General features: G+C 45.1%; 2 protein-coding genes across 3 annotated transcripts; both read right to left on the reverse strand.

Moving 5' to 3' along the window:
- Nucleotides 1–1,061: 1,061 nt before the first annotated feature.
- apmap (adipocyte plasma membrane associated protein) lies at nucleotides 1,062–9,433 on the reverse strand. 2 transcript variants are annotated; one of them, XM_030747440.1, is made up of 9 exons: nucleotides 9,206–9,433; nucleotides 7,779–7,895; nucleotides 7,244–7,359; nucleotides 7,071–7,163; nucleotides 5,796–5,912; nucleotides 5,362–5,536; nucleotides 4,129–4,194; nucleotides 3,442–3,607; nucleotides 1,062–2,007 (listed from the first exon to the last, which is right to left on the reverse strand). In XM_030747440.1, the coding sequence occupies exons 1-9, from the start codon at nucleotides 9,295–9,297 to the stop codon at nucleotides 1,798–1,800; spliced, it is 1,152 nt and encodes a 383-aa protein (XP_030603300.1). In that variant the 5' UTR covers nucleotides 9,298–9,433; the 3' UTR covers nucleotides 1,062–1,797. The 2 variants fall into 2 exon arrangements, with proteins under 2 accessions (XP_030603300.1, XP_030603299.1); XM_030747439.1 differs by having other exon boundaries at nucleotides 3,442–3,634; nucleotides 4,060–4,194.
- A 2,712-nt stretch (nucleotides 9,434–12,145) lies between these two features.
- LOC115792861 (oocyte zinc finger protein XlCOF6) lies at nucleotides 12,146–20,670 on the reverse strand. Its single transcript, XM_030747438.1, has 3 exons — nucleotides 20,519–20,670; nucleotides 14,077–14,200; nucleotides 12,146–13,964 (listed from the first exon to the last, which is right to left on the reverse strand). The coding sequence occupies exons 1-3, from the start codon at nucleotides 20,630–20,632 to the stop codon at nucleotides 12,334–12,336; spliced, it is 1,869 nt and encodes a 622-aa protein (XP_030603298.1). The 5' UTR covers nucleotides 20,633–20,670; the 3' UTR covers nucleotides 12,146–12,333.
- Nucleotides 20,671–22,304: the final 1,634 nt, after the last annotated feature.

The following is a 22,304-nucleotide window of genomic DNA, read 5'->3' on the forward strand; positions in this document are numbered from 1 at the left end:
GACCTGATTCTCTGTTCGATGGCGTTGCTTGTGCTGACTAGTTGACAGCAGCCTATCAAACAATTGCTTATGCAGGCTTTTGTTGGACATCGATGTGAACGAGAAGTGATCGCTGCAGTTAGCATGGTCAGTAAAGCTGTGTCCACACTGGAAAGGATTCACTTCTTGCGTGTCGCTTCAAAGCTGACGGCTGGTCGCTCCAGGCTCCGTTTGCCTAGGTAACCCTAATGTATTTACTACCAGGTCACATGTTAATCAGTGGTATCCCTGGAAGTCCACTTCACGTCGAATGCAGCTATTTCAGCCGTAGTCGCTTGAAGTCGCCAAATGTTATTCACGTCATTTGGCGTCCGGTCACCACGTCGCTGCCTGTGTGGATGCAGCCTCAGTCCTCAGTCACGCAGGCCTAGAGACCGGTCGTCAACCGGTCGGGGCTGCTTTGAAGGGGAGCTGTCTCACTTTACAGTTTGCATCACTTTTCACTGTTTCGTTAGCACTCAGTGGTTAGTTGGCAAGTGTCTATAGATAAGCTGACGTCTTTCAAGCAAATTATGGGTAGCTGCTGCAATCCGCAAGCAACCAAAGCAATCACAAGGAGGTTTTCTGTGCAGGAACGTCATTGCAACCAATCTCAGACTTGCAACCTTTTGAAGAAAGCACATTTTTCCCGACCGATCTCTAGGCCCATGTGGCTGAGTATCATCACCAAAGACACCCCCCCAATCAATCCCTGAAGCAATGTGCAAATCCTCCCAAAGTGCACAAACTAACCCATTCAGATGCTAGCCAATCAGATCTCATTACAAAGACTTCTCGAGAGGGCTTGAACAGCGAGTAATCTGACATTAGCGTTAACGAGAAGCTGCTTACTGCGGCTCATTAGAGCTTAGCTCAGTCAAACCTGTGTTAACCAACCAATCACAAGAGAAGCTATCACAAAAGACATGCCCACATACACCATCTCTAAAAGTGCAATAAAAAATAAAACAAACAAAAAAAAATGTGCAAGCGAACAAGTGCAGGTGCTAGCCAATCAAATCACAAACATCGTGAGAGGGCGAGGTGGTGGCTTCAGCAGCCTGTAATTCGACATCAGCGTCAGCGAGTAGGAGTCATTCTTCTTCTATGTAAACAAAGTTAGTCAGAGGCAGCTACGTTAGCTCAGGCTAACTGCTAATCAAAGCTTTGTAAGCCTGCACTGTGATTGGCTGGTTGTTGTTACTGAAGATAAACACGGTGCAAAGGTGTATGATTAAAAAATAAGAGCACAAGCTAGCCTGTTAGCATCAAATCCATTAGCCAGCATTTCAGCTAGTTAGCTCGAGCTAATTAGCAGGAGAAGCAGTTTTTAGTGATTCTCAGGCTCACCAAACACATTTCAGAACCAAAAAGCACAAGAACACGTTCCTCTACAAATTTTTGTTCTGAATTCAAAGTCTAAACACAAAATCTGTCAAGAAGTGAAAAAAAATTACCCAAAAACTGTTATGAGAAACATTAAAATCTAAAGCTGAACAATGCTTCACGGCATCCTAAAAAAATGAAACACAGATTAGCCAGAATGAGAAGGACCGCTGCCTCATTAGCAGGATAACCTGCAGGTGGCGCTGGGTGAAATCACCTTCATATCCTCTGGACACCACGAAGGCGGGAACTTCGTGGTGTCCAAGCCCGACAACCCGGCAGAGTCGGTTTTAATTCCACCTCACGGGTGTCATGTCTTTAAAGTCAAACACTGTGTTAACGTTTCAGAAGTCACAAAAGTCCGTGTGTGTGTCCGGTCGTCTTTTTCCTCTTTTACACCTTGCTGAGGTCGAGTTTGGCGATGTACGGTGAGCGGAAGGAGCCCAGGTACAAACTCCCATCATACTCATGGACCTCGCTGATGTAGGCCGCCACCAGGCCGTTGGGATCGTGGAAGCTTCGTGTGCAGACGCCGCCATCGTGGAGCTCTGCCACCAAACTGTACCGAGGGACAAACTTCATCAGGACATCCTGGCTGAAGAGCTGCAGGAGGTGGAGGAGGGTGGATGGGTGGGTGGAGGAAGGGTGAAAGGTGAGACACAAAGGATGAAAAACAGGAAGGAGTTAAAAAGAAGACAGAAACTAAAACGAGATGGGTTCAGTCAGTCTGGGCTCTCATGACCTCTGATATATTTTCCCATCTGAAAGCATCTGATGCAACAAATGGATAAAAACGTTCTGTAACGTTCATGCCGGGGTCAAAGTCTGCAGACGGAGGACTGAGCAGCCGATCAGATTACAAAACACCGTCTCCTGCTCTGGGTCCAACGTCATGTTCGTGTGTTTATGACTAATTCCAGGTTTTCCATGTTTCTGGATCTTTCCGCAGCAGCGTTCCAGCGGCTCCGGTTTTCATTTATTTGGTACAAAAACCCAGTCTCATGGCAACATGTGAAAAAGTCATAGCTCCTAACCTGTTAGATTCAGAAAGCCATTTTCTCTGCACTCATATTTACTAATTAATGTCTGTGAAATTACGATTTTCCACCTGTATAAGGGGTAAGGGACACCATCGGGGGTCGGAGGGGTTGGTGGTTTGAGCCATACATGACTTTTTTTTTTTTATTTCTTTTTCTGCATTTTTGGCACCAGTGGCTTTCTTTATTGGCAGTGGAGGGAGACAGGAAATGGGGGAAAGATACAGGGGAAATTGGTGACAGGCCGGGACAAGAACCCGTGCCGCCCGAACCACAACACGGCACATATATGTGGTCGCCGGCTTCACCGCTAAGCCACCCGGGCACCGAGCCATACATGATTTAAATATGTTATTCCTTATCATTAAACACAGGTCGGCTAAGGTTAAAGATCATGGCTCGAGGTGAAACAACAGTCGGTACTTCTTGGACATCTCGTGCTGCTGACTCTAGTGCACGTGTGCAAACAAACAGGTGAGTTTACTCTGAATATTTCGTGTTTTTCCGTGAGACCGGGATAATAACGAAGAAAAGACCTCTGACCTCTGAAGGAAAACATTCGTCTTCACCTGCCTCTACGTCATGTGACACCAGTTTTTCAGCGTAAACTGAGTTTGGACCCGTTCAGGTGTCCCTGAATCTAATCTGTGGCCGGCTGTGTTTCTTTCATAAACTCCTTCAGCCTCACACAGCTACAGCAGCGCCGCCTGCTTTGCCTTCGTGCTGGTGTCGTTTCCTCAGAGAACCCAGGTTACGAACAGGCTCCTTCAGCCTGTTAGTTTGGTCTCTGGTCTTTATTGACTGCAGCTGTGCTCGTAACTGTTAGTAGATCCAAGTCCTTCCCCTCCCTCTGCCGCACTGTGATTGCCTCATGTTAATGTAGGAAAATGGCAGCATGGTCAACAGCTGACACCATAAACTGTCTGAAAATCAGTTTGTAATGCATTTTCAATTTTAATGTGGATAAAAGACTTTAAGAACCTGATCTTTTTGTTTTTACCTTGAATATGAATTTTTTGATCCAGGGTCTTTGTGACAGGAAGTCCAGCATGGAGAAGCCGGGGTTCGGTCTCACGGCTGACATGGCCACCCAGTAACCTCCAGTCGAGCTCGGTCGGATGTTGTCGGGGAAACCTGGCAAATTGTCCACGAACGTGTCCATGCCGCCTTTATTCAGACCAGCCACGTGGACTCTGGAAGGGAAGAGCATCACATGATGGGCAAAGGTACCAAATAAACCACAGCACATCGCTCAGCAGCCTATGAAAGCACGGTTCACTCACACACACACACACACACACACACACACACACACACACACACACACACACTCTTCATGTAGGTAAAAAAAGGTTGGATGATTTCTGAGAGTCTGTTTCCACGGCAACTCAGAGCCAACATCAGTGACACGGTCCTCACTGCAGCGATGGTTGTGTAACATGATCAGACATGAAGAGGAGTCGCTCACACAGGAAGTCAGCTCAGACTGCTTCCTGCTGTTGCTTTTATTTGTTTTATTCTGTAACTTTTACTTTGTGCTGCACCTTTTGAAGCCTTCAGGCTGGCTTCTGTCTGCAGGGTTACAGTCCTGCAGATACAGGTGAGTCAGGCGGGTTACCTGCGGATCCGGGCCATGGTGGTCTCTGCCACCAGCACCGACTCCTCGTCAGGCAGCAGCTGGATGCCGTTTGGGAATCGCAGGTCCTCCATCACCACGGTCAGCTCTTTGGTCTCAGTGTTGTACTCGAGGACGCTGAGATGAGGAAACAACAACGCGACGGTTCACGTTAGAAAACCACCGCAGTGCTTTTAATGTGAAATGTCACAAACAGGAAGTAATAATTAGATGTTTGGATATATGGATGATTCATCTATTTAAATAAACAAACATCTTCAAAGAGCTCAGCAAATAAAAATAAATCTTCTCTGCTGATGGAGCTTTAACCTGCACGCTGAGCTGTGCTCAGAGGTTTCTGAGCCATGCAGTGATCTCCAAGACAGGATCAGGCCTGAAGGTCCAGCCTCGTCCCTGCACACAGATTTCTGCAGATTCTCTGAACCTTTGGACCATATTTTTACTGTAGATGTTCACAGTGAGGATTATTATTCTGAAACTGTTGCAGGTTGGTGACCCTCTGCCCATCTTTACCTCAGAGAAAATCTGCCTCTCTAAGAACCTCTTTTTATGCCCGATCGTCTCACGGACCTGCTGCCCATCGACCTGATTAGCTGATAAATGTTCCTGCAGCTTTTTCTCTATAGAACCATTGATCTTTCCATCTTTTGTTGCTCCAACCCATTTTTTTCAAACATGTTCCTGCCATCAAATTAAAAAACAAGCTCATATTTTTCTTGAAACAGTTCATCTCATTTTAAATATTTGATGTTTTCTTTGTTCTAATTTGAATCAAATTTGGCTTTATGACATCACTGTGTTCAGCTGAATGACGTTTTTAGCTTAATAATAAACTAAAAAGGTGAATATAATACAAAATAGCTGCTATATGAAGTAAAATAGCTGAATAATAAACAGTCAAATTAAATAAAACTGAATAAAAATGATGACTTTTCCCATTTGAGTCCTTGTTATCTTGGTCTTCTTGGCGTAATATGAACTGTTTATATTTCTAGATCAGTTTAACTGCAATAAAAACAAATTTAAAAGTTTACGATGAATCCCTTTATTAAATTAAAGTTTTTAACATTTCCTAATTTTATAATAGCTGCAAATAGAACTGAAGAAGCCTTTCGGATGAGGGGAAACATCTTCATGAGTTTACACAAAACTTATTTAACTCAGAACTATTCAGGATGTTTCACAGCTGATCATGAAGCTGGAAATAACGTTTCTAGATTTTTAACTGTGTGTTTGTCCAAATATTTATTCAAAAGTTCCAAATAAATATTTGGAAAGTCATACCGGCCGTCGGGCGTGGCCTCCATGATGAGGTGCATGTAGTCTCTGCGCTGCCACCTGCTGCTGGAGTCGGTGAAGTACACCTTCTTCCCATCCTGCGTCACCGCCACATCGTTAATGAATGCCAGTTTCCTCCCCGCCACCACCTGACCGCCGGTCACCAACCGGGTCGCCTCACCTGCGGAGACGAACACAGTGAAGGTGGAGTCCAGGACGGCTGACTCAGCCCGAACATGTGACCCAGCATGGATGAAATCCAGGTGTTTGCTTTGAGCCAGATGTGTTACAGTAAAAACCTAAATCGGAGCTGTCCGCTCACAGCCAGCTTTCCTCTGTCTGCACTCTGTCCTGTTACAGGACGCCTCTCTGAAACGCACCTGCACTCAGGCAGGAAGCGAGGAAACAGGAACTGTGATCAGGCCCATACAAACACTCACCTGTGGTGGGGTTGACCTCGAACAGGCCCAGGTAAGCATCGGCCACAAACAGAGTCCCATTAGGTCCGACTCTGATCCCCAGCGGCCTCCCGCAGGTGGGCTCCTCCTCTCTGGAGCCTGCAGAACATCAACCATCAGCTTCAGATGCTTTGCCACAGAAACGCTGCTCTCAGGAACAATTGCAAACAAATGCAAGTCTTTTAAGTTGCTTATGTTTCACCTGTTCTTTTATTTTTGGCAGAAACAGGCTTCCATACAGAGTTTTCACCTCCACATGACAAAGCAGAAGCACTCAGAGGACACACGCTGTTAGTGAGAATCTGTTTCCTGTTTGAGGAACCGCCACAGCGAGCTCCCTTTAAGCTCCGCTGACTCAGACTGAACAAAAGGAACCAAGTTCCTGTTCAGGTTCATCCCGCCGCACCTGGCTGATTCACACCTGGCTGATTCACACCTGGCTGCAGGCACTGACACCTTTAAATGAAACACGGTGTTCCACACATGTTTCATTTAAAGGCAACACCTGAAGTTAAAGTTCACCTGACGCTGAATCTCACAGTAAAGGAGTTAAAACCAGTTTCTGTCTAAAATGAAAGCACCGGGTTGCTGTTAGCGTGACGCCACAGATTTAATCTGCAGGTGTGAGCGTGCTGCCGGGGTTTATCTCAGGTCACCTGGTTCATGTGTTTGTGTTGACAGCAGCAGATCAGGACCGAAGGTCGCCGTTCAATCCGTCACTCAGTTATTGAGAAACATGTGACTGAAACTCCAGAGTGAAGCAACAGACTGAATGTGAGCGGGGTGAAGGGTAATGCCTTGCTCAACAGCAGGCTGACAGTTAACATTTAAGCCAAAAACACTTTAACCCTTCAGCTTCGTTCACTCTGAGCTTTAAATGTGTAAAAACTAAATGTTAACCCTGTAACACCGAACCCGGCAACAGACGTACTTCAAATGTCCCGCCGTTCACAATCACCACAATAACCACCTGGATGCAATTTCTCAGCTTTCAGAAACTGTTTGAATTTTTCAGATTGGACAAACGGTTTAAAGTGAGAGTGAGAGGCGGGGTCCACCTGGACAGGTGACCGGTACATCACTATTAATCAATCTTGATCAAACTAATAACGATAAACGAGCAAACAGAACTTCAAAGTGAACTCAGAAACTCTGAAACAGCTGTTTGAACACGTAGGAGAACACGTAGGAGAACACGTAGGAGAACATAGAGGTTTCAGCTGTTTCTGCTGCTCTGACTTTTTGAGTTTTCCTCACCACACGGCAGCTTCCCGAGTCTCGTTACTGTGTGGATTCTTCGACCGACCAGCTTCACGATTTTCCCATCAGCTGTTCCCGAGAACAGAACATCTGTGGACACACAGGGAGAAACATCTGTCAGCTCTCAGCCCTCCTCATCCTCCTCTTCATCCATACAGACATCTACTCACCTCCGATGTTGCTGATGGACTCTGGGCCAATGATCTGGTCCTCAAACAGTCTCTGAGCCTCCCTGAGCTTCAGGTTTGGCTCCCAGCAGCCCTTCATCATCGGCGGCTCCTTTAGGCTGCAGTGCCACAACCAACCAGCGGGGGCAGCAGAAGAAAAATCAACTTTATTTTTAATATTTAATAACTTCATTATTTGGACTTTCTCTGAATGTTCAGCTTGAATTTTCAGATTACTCAGAATATTATAAATACTTTGCTTTTACTCTTTGGCTTTTCTGAAAAATATTTTACTTTTAGATTTGATCAAATCTAACTGAAAAAGCCTATCCCAGCTGTCACAGGGTGAGACGCAGGGTTCACACAGACACATGCAAACGCCACACAGAAGGGCCAGATGGTGGGCTTGAACCCAGGACCTTCTTGCTGTGAGGCAGCAGTGCTATCCACTGCACCACCCCATTTTGAAAATATCCTAAAATAAATTTAGAATTTTCTTCTTTAATGTCAAAGACTCTGATGTTTGCAGATGACTCACGTGAAAACTTCAGGCTTGATGGGAGACTCGAGGATGAGGATGATGACCAGGAGAGGAAGAAACAGGAGGATGCCCAGAGAGAGGAGCGTCACCTGGAAAATCTTCCCGCTGTAGGTGCTGAGAACAGAAACAGACTCATGAACAGTTTCAGAGAAATTATGATGACTTCTAAAGCTGAAAACTGCAGTTTGTGTTGTGTGGGGTTCCTCAGGGATCCATCTTGGGTCCTCTTATCTTTAACAGTTACGTACTTCATTAGTACTGCAGCAATTAGTTTTCATCTCAGGTCACGTGGTTCATGTGTTTGTACTGAAAGCAGCAGATCAGGACCGAAGGCTGCCGTTCAAACCATCACTCAGATATTGAGAAACGTGTGACTGATCTGAAAACTCCAACATGAAGCACCAGACTAACACACCCACGGTCACCTCAGAAAAGTGTCCCAGCTGTCAGGATCCAAGTATCAAACTGATGAACAGTCAGCTGATGCTTTATTTAATGAAGGCCTGAGGATGATCTTGGTTGAACCAAATCCTTCACAAACAGAAGCTAATGGCAGTGAAGAGGTCTGAGTGATTCTGATCAGATTTATTGATCCTAAAGGATTCACAAACTGGGTCTCAGATCCGGTCTATAGGAACGTGCTGATCAATAACCTGACTTTGATCAATGAATCAGAGTGTGGCCCAATATCTGAATGACAGCTGGAAGTAAAATGAGGTCAAAGGTCCCAGTTTGGAGAGAAGTTCCTGTAGATATTCCTGCCACAGTGAGGCTTAGGCCTCTGCTGGCCCCCACAGGTGAGTGCACACACCTTTTTGACAGTTATCTTACTCCATAGACCTGCTGCTCAGTGAGGAGGCTGTTCATACCTGAGTCTACTGGGGGCACTTTGTTTTATCACAATTCACGATTCCTCATGATTGGCCCGCGCCTGCTCTCACCTGTGCTTTGGCTTCGGTTTCCTCTGATTTTTAAGAAATATCAAAGGGAGCTGAGCAAATACCGCCCAGGTAAAGCTGGCGGTCCCGGGGCCATCTGCTGTGGCACAACTGAAGAAGCTGATCAACAATCATCTGCCTGTGGTTGTTATGGTAAATGGACTAGTTCTTATATAGCGCTTTTCTACTCTGAACACGTTTACATTCACCCATTCATACAAGCACTTCCATATGAAACTAAGCTAAGTGCTTACTGTCTAACATCACACACATTCACATTCCAGCGCTTGTGTCAGAGAGTAATTTGGGGTTCGGTATCTTGCCCAAGGATACTTTGGCACGCAGCCCAGAGCAGCCAGGAATCGAACCGCCAAACTTCCGATTAGTAAGTGTCCTGCGCTACCTCAGGAGCCACAGCCACCCCTCGAAGGTTTCAGTTTTACGGCTCTGTGTGAATAAAGTTAGACCGCAGGTTCCGGTTCTTACCTGGATCCTTTGTGCCGGTGCTCAGGCAGCTCATCGGTGATCACCTGCGGTCGGTGCACCCGCCGGAAGCGCAGTCCCGCCGTCTCGTTCATGCTGCACTCGGCTCGGTTTGGCTGCAGAGCTCGGGGGGTTTGAGCAGGTGGCCGTGCAGAGGTTTTGTCCGGGTTTAAAGCGAGTGAAGCCGAGACAGCAGGAGTAGGGTGTATAACGCCCTCTGAGGTATTTACATCCGCCAGATTTCAAAATAAACCGAGTCACTTCCTGTTTCCTATGTAATAGAATAGAATAGAACAGAATAGAATAGAATGCCTTTACTGTCATTATACAGGATGTACAATGACATTGGAGGGCCACTCCTGTTCAGTGCCATGTAACAGAAAATCAAACTCTCTAAAATAAAAATATTATAATCTAGTATAATCAATATAATCAAGAGATATACAGAAATAAACAATGTGTAAAATATACAAAAAATAGAATGTATAAAAATATATACAATCCATTGGTGCATCTGTACATTGTAAGAAATGTAAATATGTGTATACATATAATAATGAAGATGATGAATATTGCACTAGTGAATGAATACTGGATATTACACAATATAGGAGTGATAGATATTGTTCAGTATGAATAATATAATATTGCACAGTTACGGTGGGTGAGTGTGTGAGTTCAGGGTGGTGATTGCTCTGGCGAAGAAACTGTTCTTGAGTTCTTGAGCTCTTTTTTGTACTTTTTAACTTTTATAAGTTTTATATTAGAAAAAAGCCTGAGAGGACCCAAATAAAAAATTAAAACAAGTGAAGGAAAAAGGTTTCATTTATCCAAAAAAAAACAAACAAACAAAAAAAGATAAAGGAAACACAAATATGTGATGATAACTTTCTAACAGTAACAAAATAACGTTTAAAATTGGAATATTGGATTACTGAATGGTTCCCAGTGAGACTGAAGGCTGTTGGAAAAAAAACAAGCAGCCTGTTCCAAAACAACATCTGCATTATCAGGAATTCGGCTCCCCTGCCGGCCTTGAGCTGGTAATCATATCTCTCCAGGCCTATGTGTGACGGTCGCTCTCCCCCTCAGCCCTCTCTGTGATCTGTGAAGCTGGATCTGGTGTACCACGGCCGCTGATGAACTTCCACCACTATCAGCGAACTGTTTTGGCTAGGAGCTGGCATCTGGCTCCACAATGCCCCCACCCTCTCGTCTCCGTCTGCATCCCCTCCTGACCCTGACCTTACCCACCATATTGCTATCCTGGCTTTAAATGTGCAAATATGCTTTTGCTGAGGTGTTTTTTGGAACCTTGTACAGTGTTTATAATGAATACAGTACGAGATGATTTTTTTGAACCTACCTATCCCAGTGTATCTCTCTCTGTTCTTCTGCTAAAGGTAGCGCCGGGAATACGGCTGCATGACCTCGGACACCTGTCCCTCCGTGTTTGTGTTTGTTGTATTCTTGGATGGGTGCTCTGTTAACTGCAATTTCCAATGTGTGAGCCTGTTCACCCACATGGCAATAAAACCTTCATTCATTCATTCATTCAAAAATCATAATTCCTAAGTTAAAAATTTTATTAAAATGGAAGCAAAAATAATCATATTATTTAAAATAAAAATAAGTTAATGCAAAATAAGAGCAATAAATGTTTACAACACTGAATATAAACACTTTATTTATCCCAAAGCTGTAAATTAAAAAAAAATAAGAGGAAAAAATTTAATTCACTTATTTATTATTACAGAGGTCCCCAGAGTGAGGAGTGAAGGTACTACACAGGGGCCGCAGTAACATATACATACATGTTTATATAAATGTATTTTATATAAAACGTGAATTAAAACTGATAACAGGAGGTTGTTAGTTTGTGATATTACTCATTACTCTGACCTAAATTTACTGCTCTTGCATTGAAATTTGTATCCCAGTGGATCATATTAGCATCAGCACTTTACATATAACTGGGTAGCATTAGCATTTCATAGCCAACAGCCTGTGTTATGTTTTTGGAATAAAAGTTTGAAGGAAATCCATCACTTTCTCTTGTATTTTGATGAGAGTGAGGACAGGCTTCTAGCCTAGGAGGAGGGGACCCAGTGAGATTTTCTGTTTTTTAAGTGGGCCGCAGCACTCTTGACTTTGGGGACCACTGCATTATTAAATAAAATAAACATAAGCATGAGGGGAAGAATACACTCTGCATCTCAAACATGTTTTCATCCTTCACTTTTGTGTCTGATGTAAAATTTCAAACAGGGCCTTTGATGTGATGAGTTGTTTCTGTGTGAACTCGAGTTTGAGGCCAAATGGTCGAAGACACCCAACAGACACGTCGTGAGCCGCCCGCTCAGGTGAGCCGCCCGCTCAGGTGAGCCGCCCGCTCAGGTGAGCCGCCCGCTCAGGTGAGCAACAACAACAAAGGTGTGAAACAGGCTGAGAAAGGTTTGACTCTCAGATTCTTCCAGTCATTTAAAAATATTTTAACAATCCATCATTTACAAAGATAGAAAGATAATGAAGTTTTTATTTACAGTCGTGAAAAATATAGCAGTTTAATGAAGCTTAGAAAAAGACACGACAGCAGAAATAAATGTTTGACTTCAGCATCGTAGCAAAATGAGACATGATCACGTTTACTGACCCATAAAATACATTCAAATAAAACGGTACGAATACTAATAACACAAATTAACAGCAATGGAAAAATACATAAATTCAAAAGAATAAATTCAAAGAAAAATGAAACAAAAGATATGATAATGTAAATAAAAATGACAAATTAGTCACTAAAAATCATAAAACCTGGAAATTAATAAATAAAAAAATCATTCATCTGAAATTTGTTTCTAACATTGAACTAACAACAATGTAAGGAGTAAAAAACTGAGGAAACAAAACTTTATTTAAATGAAAAACAGAAACAAACATTTTACAAGAGCACTGCACAGCTTTTTAAAAATTTATTAGATTTAATTTATTAGGTTTCTGTGTAAAAAAATAATTTATCCAGACTGAATTTCGTCCTTCTGGTTAAAACTAAATAGAAAGTTTTAATTTGTTTAATTTGTGACTCCTTGGACCTCCGTACAGACGTCCTCTGAGCGTGTGCGAGCTCCTGGTCAGCTGACACACCTGTGGTCACGGAGGCTCCTCATGGCAGCAAAGCTGCGGCCGCAGGAAGTGCAGCTGAAGGGTTTGTTTCCTGTGTGGACCAACTCGTGACTCTTCAGGTTTCCCTTCTGGCTGAACTTTTTCCCGCAGATGCCACACTCAAACGGTTTCTCGCCGCTGTGGACGCGTTTGTGCCTGATGAGGTTCTGAGAAACGCTGAAGCTCCTCCCACACACCTCACAGACGAACGGCTTCTCACCGCTGTGCGTGCGCTGGTGAAGCGTGACGCTGGCCTGCGTGGCAAAGCTTTTCCCGCACTGTGAGCAGCTGAACGGTTTCCCCTCTGAGTGGCTGCGGCGGTGCATTTTAAGGTAGCTCGGAGAGCTGTAACTCCGCCCACACACATCACAGGAGAAGCGTCTGGCAGTGTCGTGCAGCTGCAGGTGTGTCTTCAGCGTGTGGGCACTGCTGAAGCTCTTTCCACACTGGTGGCAGCCATGAGCGGCACGCTCGCCGTGCAGCAGCTGGTGGCGCCTTAGCGACGCTGCCGAGGAGAAGCTTTTTGTGCACTTGCCACAGCAGTGCGGCTTCACGCCGGTGTGGCTCTGCTCGTGTGCGAGCAGTGCGCTGCGCTGTCTGAAGCCTTTCCCACAGGCGTTGCAGATGAAGGCCCAGTCGCCACCGTGAAGGGCACCGTGCGCCTTCAGGTGAGCGGCCTGTGTGAAGCTGCGGCCGCACACATCGCAGCTGAATGGGCGATGACCTGAGTGGATGAGGCGGTGGCGTCGCAGGTTGGCTGACACGCTGAAGCTCCGCCCACAGGTGTCACAGCTGAACGCTTTCTCGCCGGTGTGAACGCGGCGGTGCACCGACAGGCTGCTGCTGCTGGAGAAGCGATGGCCGCACTGCTCGCAGGCGTGAGGCCGCTCGCCGCTGTGTGTCCGTAGGTGTGCTGTTAGGCCGCTCTGCTGGCTGAACGCCTTCCTGCAGACGCCGCAGCTGAACGGCTTCAGACCGCCATGCACGGTGAGCTGATGCACACGGACACTGCGGCGTGTGGTGAAGCCTTTGCTGCAGGTGGGACAGGTGAAGGGTTTCTCCTGCAGGTGCACTCTGCGGTGAGCTGACAGGTAGCTGCGTTTGGAGAACTCCTTCCCGCAGGTGGCACACTGGAACATCTGACCCGCGCTCTGACACATCAGTCTGTGTTTCCTGAGGCTGCATGCTGCCGCCAGCTTCTCTCCGCAGATGGAACATGTGAGGGGGCGCCGTCCCACCGCCTGGTGCACCCTTAGGTGGCTGCGTGTGCCAAACACCTTCCCACAGTGGCAGCAGGCGTGGGGCCGGTGACGCCCGTGTACAGTGAGTCTGTGGACGTGCTCGCTGCTGCGGGCGGAGAAACGGCGGCCGCACACAGAACAGCTAAATGGCCGCTCTCTGCTGTGCACGCGCAGATGAGCGTGCAGGTTGGAGCGTTTGGAGAAGGTGCTGCTGCAGACGCTGCACCTGAAGCTCCGCCCACTACCTTCTGCAGGAGCCCGCTCTAACTGGTCACCTGTAGGAACATCGGATTGGCTGTTCATCTCCAGCTGGGTGTTTCCCTGTGAGGCAAGAAGGGCGGAGTTTGGCTGAGGTTTGACTGCAGAGACAGAGAAAAGTGGTCATTGGTTAAAGGACTCCGCTGAAGGTCACATGACCTCAATGTCGTTCCTCCATTAGAGAAATTCAGCTGGAAACTTCAAAGCTGTTACCGGCCGTCTCACGCTGCTCGTCCTGCTGCTCTCCTTTCAGCTCCGCCTCCTCCTCCTCCAACAGCCTCTTCAGTTCCTGCAGCAGACGCTCGCAGAGTGTCAACATCATGGCAAGAAGCTCCGCCTACAACGCAAACACAAATAAGATCAAACTAATGATAATGACATCAACAGACTGATCAATACAGGTCTGATTTGAAAAATTCGAGGGGGCGGAGTTAAAAATAAAGTAAAAATCATAAAAAAAGGAAATAAATAAAACATCAAAATAAACTAAATAAAAATAAACAGTAAATTAAAATAGTCATAATTAAAATGCTGGATATCTGTCCTGTATGGACTGGATAATGTGTTAACAATGGAGGGATGCCACATTGTTTGATGGAAATGAAAATGATGAACCTGCAGAGGCTGAATTCAAAGACACCCCAAAAATCAAAGTGAAACAATGATGCAGCAGCTGGAACATTTTACTGATATTTCACTGCAGCAACTCTAAATGGTCCTCAGTAGCTTGTTTGGCCAACACGTGCTTATATGCATTTCTGACAGCGTCAGGGCTCCTAAGCCTTCCTCCTGCTCTCTGACGGGGACGATCGCATTCTAAGAGTGTCTCTCACACACTGTTCGAATAAGAATAAGATTAAGAGCATCATGGATGTGGCAAACTGGGCCCTAAACACCACTGATCGAATTTTCTCCACTATGAGATCGGGGAAAGGGGAGCCTGCGTGTCCGAGTGGAACAGACTCCGTCGGGTATGTCGTCGATTCTTGGAGCTCGTGGAGACCTGTGTGCCTCTCAGCTCTGGAGGTCGAGGACGTGGAAGATGTTTACATATTCAGCTACTTGGTAACGGGTTCTGTTGGGGCTGTCTGTTTCTTTCTTCTGGGGATTGATTTTACCAGCGGCGCCAGTAGTGGCAGCGGCTGCAGACACCCATCTCCCTATGTTAGTCTTGTCTGTTCTCCTCTGGATGGTTGTTCTGAACAAAATTTCGTTATATTATGACGGAATTACGTTATATAGTTCGTTGTATAATGATTAATTTTGTTGTATGTATAATGACAATAAAGTTCTATTCTATAATGAGATGATGGATGGTGTCCTGGAGGATCTCCTCCCAGATCTGGACCAGGGCATCCCTGAGCTCCTGGACAGTCTGAGACTGAAACATGTCGCACAGACGCACAAATGTGCTCTAAACCCGGGAAGACCAAACTAGCCTGTGATTGGTCGTTCCTTCCGATAGAACTAAGTGATGTAAACAATGTCAGCAGGGAGAAAGAGAAGAGCCGATGTATGGACACATTTGTCCTTTGACGTTGTGACAAACAAAACGATGTGTAAACCATGTGGGGCGACTATCTCGGGTAAAAACGACATCTGCAAACCAGTCACCCAGATCTCCATGCAAAGGTCAGCATTTTAATGTCATGCAGGGTAAAGTGTTTTTCCCAGTTTGTGTTTAGAGCAAATCTCCACACGGCGGTGGATTAGCCTTTATAATCTTAGTCCTGAACACTGCCCTGTACCTTTCAGAGCGTCCTGCTGTAAAACGCTCTATTATCTCAGTGAGGTGGTGTTAATGATCAGGTGTGTGGAAGCAGGTGAAACGCTGATGTTAATATTATTAATAATATTCCTTAAGTTTTAATAAATGTTTAATCTTGTGTAAGTGTGTATAAGCACGGTGGTGCGGTGGTTAGCACTGCTGCCTCACAGTTAGAATACCATCTGGAAGGCCTGGGTTTGATTCCACCCTGCCCTCCCCCCTCTGTGTGGAGTTTGCATGTTCCCCCCGTGTCTGCGGGGTTTCCTCCCACAGTCCAAAGACATGCAGTTACTGGGGTTAGGCTAATTGGAAACTCTAAGGCTGCGTTCACACTGCAGCCTGAAGTGACCCAATTCTGATTTTTTGTGAAATCTGATTTTTTTTTTTGCGTGGTCGTTCACATTCCCAAATATATGCGACTTGGATGTGATCTGTGTGTGAACAGCAGACGAACCTGAAAGTGTCCCGCATGCACAGTAGAGGACGCGATAACGTCACATGTAGTGAGCGCGCTCAATGTTTGCGGAAGTCACACATTTTCCTTCCCGCGTCCGCGTAACAGGACGCAGAATAGTGACGTTTGTCGAGTATCAATGACGTGCAGGCCGGATAAATGCGACCTGGCCGTACACGCTCGGGTCGCATTTGAAAAGATCAGATCTGTGGTGTTCAGACTGGCATAAAAAGATCGGATTCAGGTCGCATGCGGGCGAAAAAATCGGTAGCCTAAATTACCCATATGTGTGAATGTTGTCTCTCTGTGTTGGCGATCTGTAAATGGACTAAGCACTTTTCTACTCTGAGCACTCCATTTACCCCATTCATACAAGCACTTCCATGATTAAGTAAGCTAAGTGCTTCTTATTATCTAACATTCACACACATTCATACACTCTATTCTTGCATCGGAGAGCAACTTGGGGTTCAGTATCTTGCCCAAGGATACATTGGTATGTAGCCTGGAGTGGAACAGTAGCCAGGAATTGAACCACCGACCTTCCGATCAGTAGGTGACCCGCTCTACCTCCTGAGCTACAGTACAGGAGCTCAGGAGTACTGTACAGGTGTATCTGTCCTCTCGCCCTATGTCAGCTGGGATAGGCTCCAGCCCTTCCCCCCCGAGGGGGTGGGGGGGGTGGATGGATGGATGGATGGATGTGTATAATGACTAATTCAAGGGAACTGAAGAAAAATCAGTTACATTTTACACCCTTTATATTTTAGTTGACTAAAACTAAAACTATTCAGATGACTAAATTATGGCGAAAACAAAATTAAAATTTGCTGTCAAAATTAACACCGCCCTCCATGGATACGCCTCCCAGACCCACCCACCAAACCGGTCATACTGAACGATGTTACAGGCAGCATCACGTTCTCCACGGCTTCTCCAGACCCTTTCAGGTCTGTCACATGAGCTCAGGGTGAACCTGCTCTGATCTGTGAAAAGCACAGTGCTCCAGTGGTGGACCTGCCAGTTCTGGTATTCTATGGTAAATAACAATCAGGCTCCACGGTGCCGGGCAGTGAGCACAGCGCCCACTAGAGGACGTCGGGCCCTCAGGCCCCCCTCATGAAGTCTGTTTCTGATTGTTTGGTCTGAGACATTCACACCAGTGGCTGCTGGAGGTCATTTTGTAGCTCTGCAGAGCTCATCCTGTTCCTCCTGCACAAAGGAGCAGATCCCGGTCCTGCTGATGGGTTAAGGACCTTCTCCGGCCCTGTCCAATGAAAAACCAGACAGAAAAGATGAGGAGGGAAAACTGTGAGTGTCCTCCACCTGTAAATCATTCCTGTTTGAGGGGTGTCTCATTGTTGCCCCTCTAGTGCACCTGTTGGTAATTTGATGAACTGATTAACACCCCCCCTCTGATACTTACTGACCCCATCAGTATCTCTGGTTTACTGAGTGATGCTCAACTCTGATTAAAAAAGGTTCATTTCATTTTTTTTGAGCCGTGTATAAAAAAAAACATGATGTGTTGCTGTTTATTATTTTTGAGCATTTTTAATATAAGAGAATTCTGTGTTTACACGACTGTTTTTTTTCTTTTGTGTTCTGAAAAATTTAACAATGATCTTCTTCTTCCAGCTTCCTGCTCCCTCTAGGGGGCGCCACAGCAGATCATCTGCCTCCATCTCCCCCTCTCCCAACATCCTCCTCAGTCACACCAACACTCTGCGTGTCCTCCTTCATCCATGAACCTCCTCCTGCCTGCAGCTCCAGTATCTCCACCCTCCCTCCTCTGCACATGTCCAAACCCTCTCAGCCTCTCTGACTCTGAGCCGTCCCTCTGATGGACTCATTTCTGATCCATCCTGCTCCAAATGAACATCTGAGCACCTTCAGCTCTGCCTCCTGTGTCAGAGCCACCATCTCCAAACATCACAGCTCACAGAGACTCCTGCTGACCTCATCTGTCAGCCTGTCCATCACCACAGCAAAGCCGATCCCTGATGTAATCCCACCCCCACCTTCGACCCATCTGTCAGCCCTCCCCACTGTCTCACACTGGCTGCGTCCTCCTTGGACCAGATGGCGATGAACAACAAATTTGGTGGGCTGAGTGGGGAGAAAAAGCAGATTCCAAGGTAAAGCTCGAGGACTCCTTAATATCAGAAGAAGTGATAATGCAGATCATCACTGATGCTGTCCAGACAGCTGTAATCGACATGAAGGTCCCTCTGTTACTGTTACTGTGCAGCATCATGGAAACTCTCTGAAAGGTACGAGGAACAGTTCAAAACGTGGATGCTCGTCAGACATCTGCAGTTCAGCTGCTACTGACCTCTGCGGTCCCTGCAGCAGGAAGCACCTCCACGAAACTACTTACAGACGTAACAACAGAATGACAACGGCCATCTACCGACCCGACAGACCAACAACGACAGACCGAGGACGACAGACCAACAACGACAGACCGAGGAAAACTGACTGTAATGTCAAGTACAAACAGGCAGAATCTACACGTCTAAAATCAAAATTACTGCATTTTCGAGGGTAAATTTCAGAATCTTCCCATTTTCCAATTCGGCCCTGATAAAACTGAAGCTTGTTGTGATTCTAAATAAATTTGGGCACCACTTTCACTTATAATGGCAACTTTACCTTCACAGTCAGATGTGCTTTTAACAGAATTATTGTTCATATTTTGCCGCATGGATCTGAGCCGTGAGGGGTCATCATCCGGAGGTGATGAAGTTCATTATGTGCTTGTTTGAAGCATCGTTTCCTTCTCTGCTCGTTTTCTGAATGGCTCCAAAGGGAGAACGAAGTGCTGGCGTCTGATCACCTCACGCTCACTTCTTTGTCTTGTATCAAACGTCTCAGCTGAATTCCTTTCAAAGACTTTTCTACAATTTGTGGCATAATTTCTGATTATGGACCTTCAGTTACATTTTTTTAGATTTTCTGTCTGCATATATTTTCTCATGCTAAATTTGATTATCTGACAGTGTTAATCTTATAAATTTAAATCTTTATTGGACTCTCTGCCCCAAAAGAGGTCATTTTACAGGTAATAAAACTGAATTAATTGTGCGCAAACATACTTCTTACCCTCGTCCACCTCTCATTTTCAACATTCACAAGCTCCTCAAAGTCCTCCTAAAGTCCTGCTTCCACCTTCTCAGCACTCTGTCAGCACATTTCCATCTCTGTCCTTATCATCCTGACCTGCTGTGAATCCTTTCCAGCTCATCTCTCTGCCTAGACCAGGGATCTTCAACTCCAGGCCTCGAGGGCCGGTGTCCTGCAGGTTTTAGATGTGTCCCTGATCCAACACACCTGAATCTAATGGCTGAATGACCTCCTCAGTATGTAGTCAAGTTCTCCAGAGTCCTGCTGATGACTTCTATATTTGACTCAGGTGTGCAGGACACCGGCCCTCGAGGCCCGGAGTTGAAGAGCCCTGGCCTAGACACTGGCACAGGTCCTCTTGTCCTTCGCTGGTGTCCTGCCTCACATGCAGCTCACTGTAAGCCTCAGCACTCCCTGACCTCCCCCTGACCTCTGCAGCGACACTGTTGCCTGTGAAACGCCAAACCTCTGATGTAAGCAAACATGTCCGCTGTGTCTGCCGGCTCCTCTCTGCAGTTCCTGGAGGTCGACTACTAACCACTTCTGTCAAGATCTTCTGCAGCACCACAATTAAAGAACTTGAAAATAAAAAGGCAATTAAGACTAATTACGTTTTGGACATAACATTAACTTCATGTGGCAGTTGGTGCTGAAGGAAAAAGGGGCGGTGCCTTAATCAGTGCTTGCAGGGGTGCATACACGATCAGCTACAAGTGGGGTCAGAGGGGTGGAGTGAGGACGGTGCCCACCTCCCTGTATGTGGGTGTCACAGTAATCCTGGGCATGAAAATTTAGGGAGGTTTTAAGTTTTAGTTCTTGCAGAGTTCAGTGTGAGACTCTGTATTTATAGCTTTCCTATATTTCAGACCCTTTGGGAGCAGCTGGTAGAGGGGTACCAGGTACTTTAGAGTGTAGCAGTAATACTGCTTAGAATACTTTTAAAATGCCTTGCTAATAAAATCTGTAATCAGTGTCCCTGCAGAGCGTCAGTGAGCCACGAGCGGCTCTGCCCGTGGAGAATTCAGTTTTTGGGGTTTATGTTGCTGTTTTGTGTGCGTTGTCCTCCCTGCAGGTGAGCCACGGCGCTTCTGCATGAATGCGGTTTAATAAGCGCGATCCTAAATGTCGGTGGATAAAGGTCACTGCGGGTGAAACAAAGATGTGCGTTTAAGTTTCACTGAGCCTGTTTCCGCTCTGTTCGTATTTATGTATTATTTCTGTCTTCCTCTAACTTTAGTCATTTATTCGGAGCTGTTCTGACCTGTTAAAATGCTAATAAAGTTTGATTTAAAGCGTTGTACTCTGACCTCCCAGGCGCGGCGCTCCGGGTCAGAGGTCACCGTCAGCCGCCTGCGCAGCTCCGTCGCAGCGGTCTCTTTGAAGCGCTGCAACGCGCAGCGCACGCGTTCGTACGTGCGCATCTTCCGCTTCTGTTAGTCCAAAAAAACCCACGAGAACCCGAAGCAGAACCGGCAGAACCAACAGAACCAGGATCTGAAGGGGGACCGGATTCGGATCGAGCCTGCTGCTGTTCCTGAAGCCAGCTTTCACTTAAACAGGCATGAAGCGGACTGCGCCCCCTGCTGGACGGAGGCCAACAGTGCCACGTCAAAGAACTACAGAAATATTCCAAATAAATGATAATAAAATAATATAAAAGGTATTTTAAAAGGAGAATAAGTGATAATCAAAAATGTAAAACAAATAACAAAAATACTATCAATATTTTAAATACTAAATAATTATTTTGTTCTTTAAAAAAATGCCTTTTAAAAAATTATAAAAAAATATTTACACATGACATTATGTACAAGTATTAAATATTTTTAACAAATAATATATATTTAATTAAACTTCATTTGCATATTTTTTAAATAAAATTATTGAAAACAAATAAAAATGTTTTTAAATATATTAAAACTCCTACAAAGTAAATGATAACTTGATGTAATTGAGTTTAATTAAAAAAATAAATAAATAGCATTCTTAAACTGTAAGACAATATCAAATATAAATATAAAAATTACACTTTGAAGGTGTCATGTAATTTAACTATAATGTAATAAGATGTTTAATTACTTTATATTCATTTTTTTTTTTTAGATGACTAATGAGTGGAAGCCAGTGGGGAACAGTGGGTTTTGATCCCACTGTTCCCCGGGGATCCTGCGTGAACCATGATTGCAAGGCTCTTACCTTTCTGTTATTATCATTTTGCATTATTACTTGTGTGTGTGTGTATTGATCTTGTTGAGACTAAAAACGTTTGTTACAGCTGTTGAAATCTTGTTTCATCCCTCTCTGTTTGGTTCTGTTTATATTACTCCTTAAACCCCACACAGATAACCCAGCGTCATGCACTAAGGGCCTTCTATCATTCATGAGATATTCTGAGATGTCAAAACATAACTCACATAGAGACAATGGGGGATCTACTGAAAATTGCAACTTAAAATGTAAAAGGGCTCCACAATCGGGTCAACAAGAAGAAAATATTGAATCAATTAAGACAAATTAACTGTCACAGCATTTCTGCAAGAAACCCATTTATCTGACACAGAACATGAATATTAAAAAAATCTTGGGCAGATAAGGCTTTTTACTCATCCCACCGTTCAGGGAAAAAGAAGGGCATCGCCATACTTCACACAAACCTAGCTACATAGAGACACAGAGGGGAGATATGTATTAGTTAATGGAACAATTGATGGGATAGAAGTGTCACTTGTAAATGTATAGACGCTCCTGAATTCATTAAGTCACTGTTTAATGTAATATTAAAGTACAGCATCGGGCTGTTGCTGCTGGGTGTGGATTTCAACTGTGTTCTGTCACAGATGACGGACCGACTGCCTGTTCCAAAAACTCCACTTTCTAGAATGACTCAGATGCTTAAATGTCAGACTATAGAGACAGGACTTGTAGATATATGGAGAAGCAGGTTTCCCAGAACTAAAGACTTTACTTTCTACTAGGCATGCATCCTATTCTAGGATTGATTATTTCTTTACTCCAGAGTCAGAGTTACATAGAACAGTAGATATTTAGAGATGTGAGCTATTACTATCTCTGACCAGGCACATATTTTTATTA

The sequence above is a fragment of the Archocentrus centrarchus genome, chromosome 15 (assembly GCF_007364275.1).
Source record: "Archocentrus centrarchus isolate MPI-CPG fArcCen1 chromosome 15, fArcCen1, whole genome shotgun sequence".
NCBI classification, from domain to species: domain Eukaryota; kingdom Metazoa; phylum Chordata; class Actinopteri; order Cichliformes; family Cichlidae; genus Archocentrus; species Archocentrus centrarchus.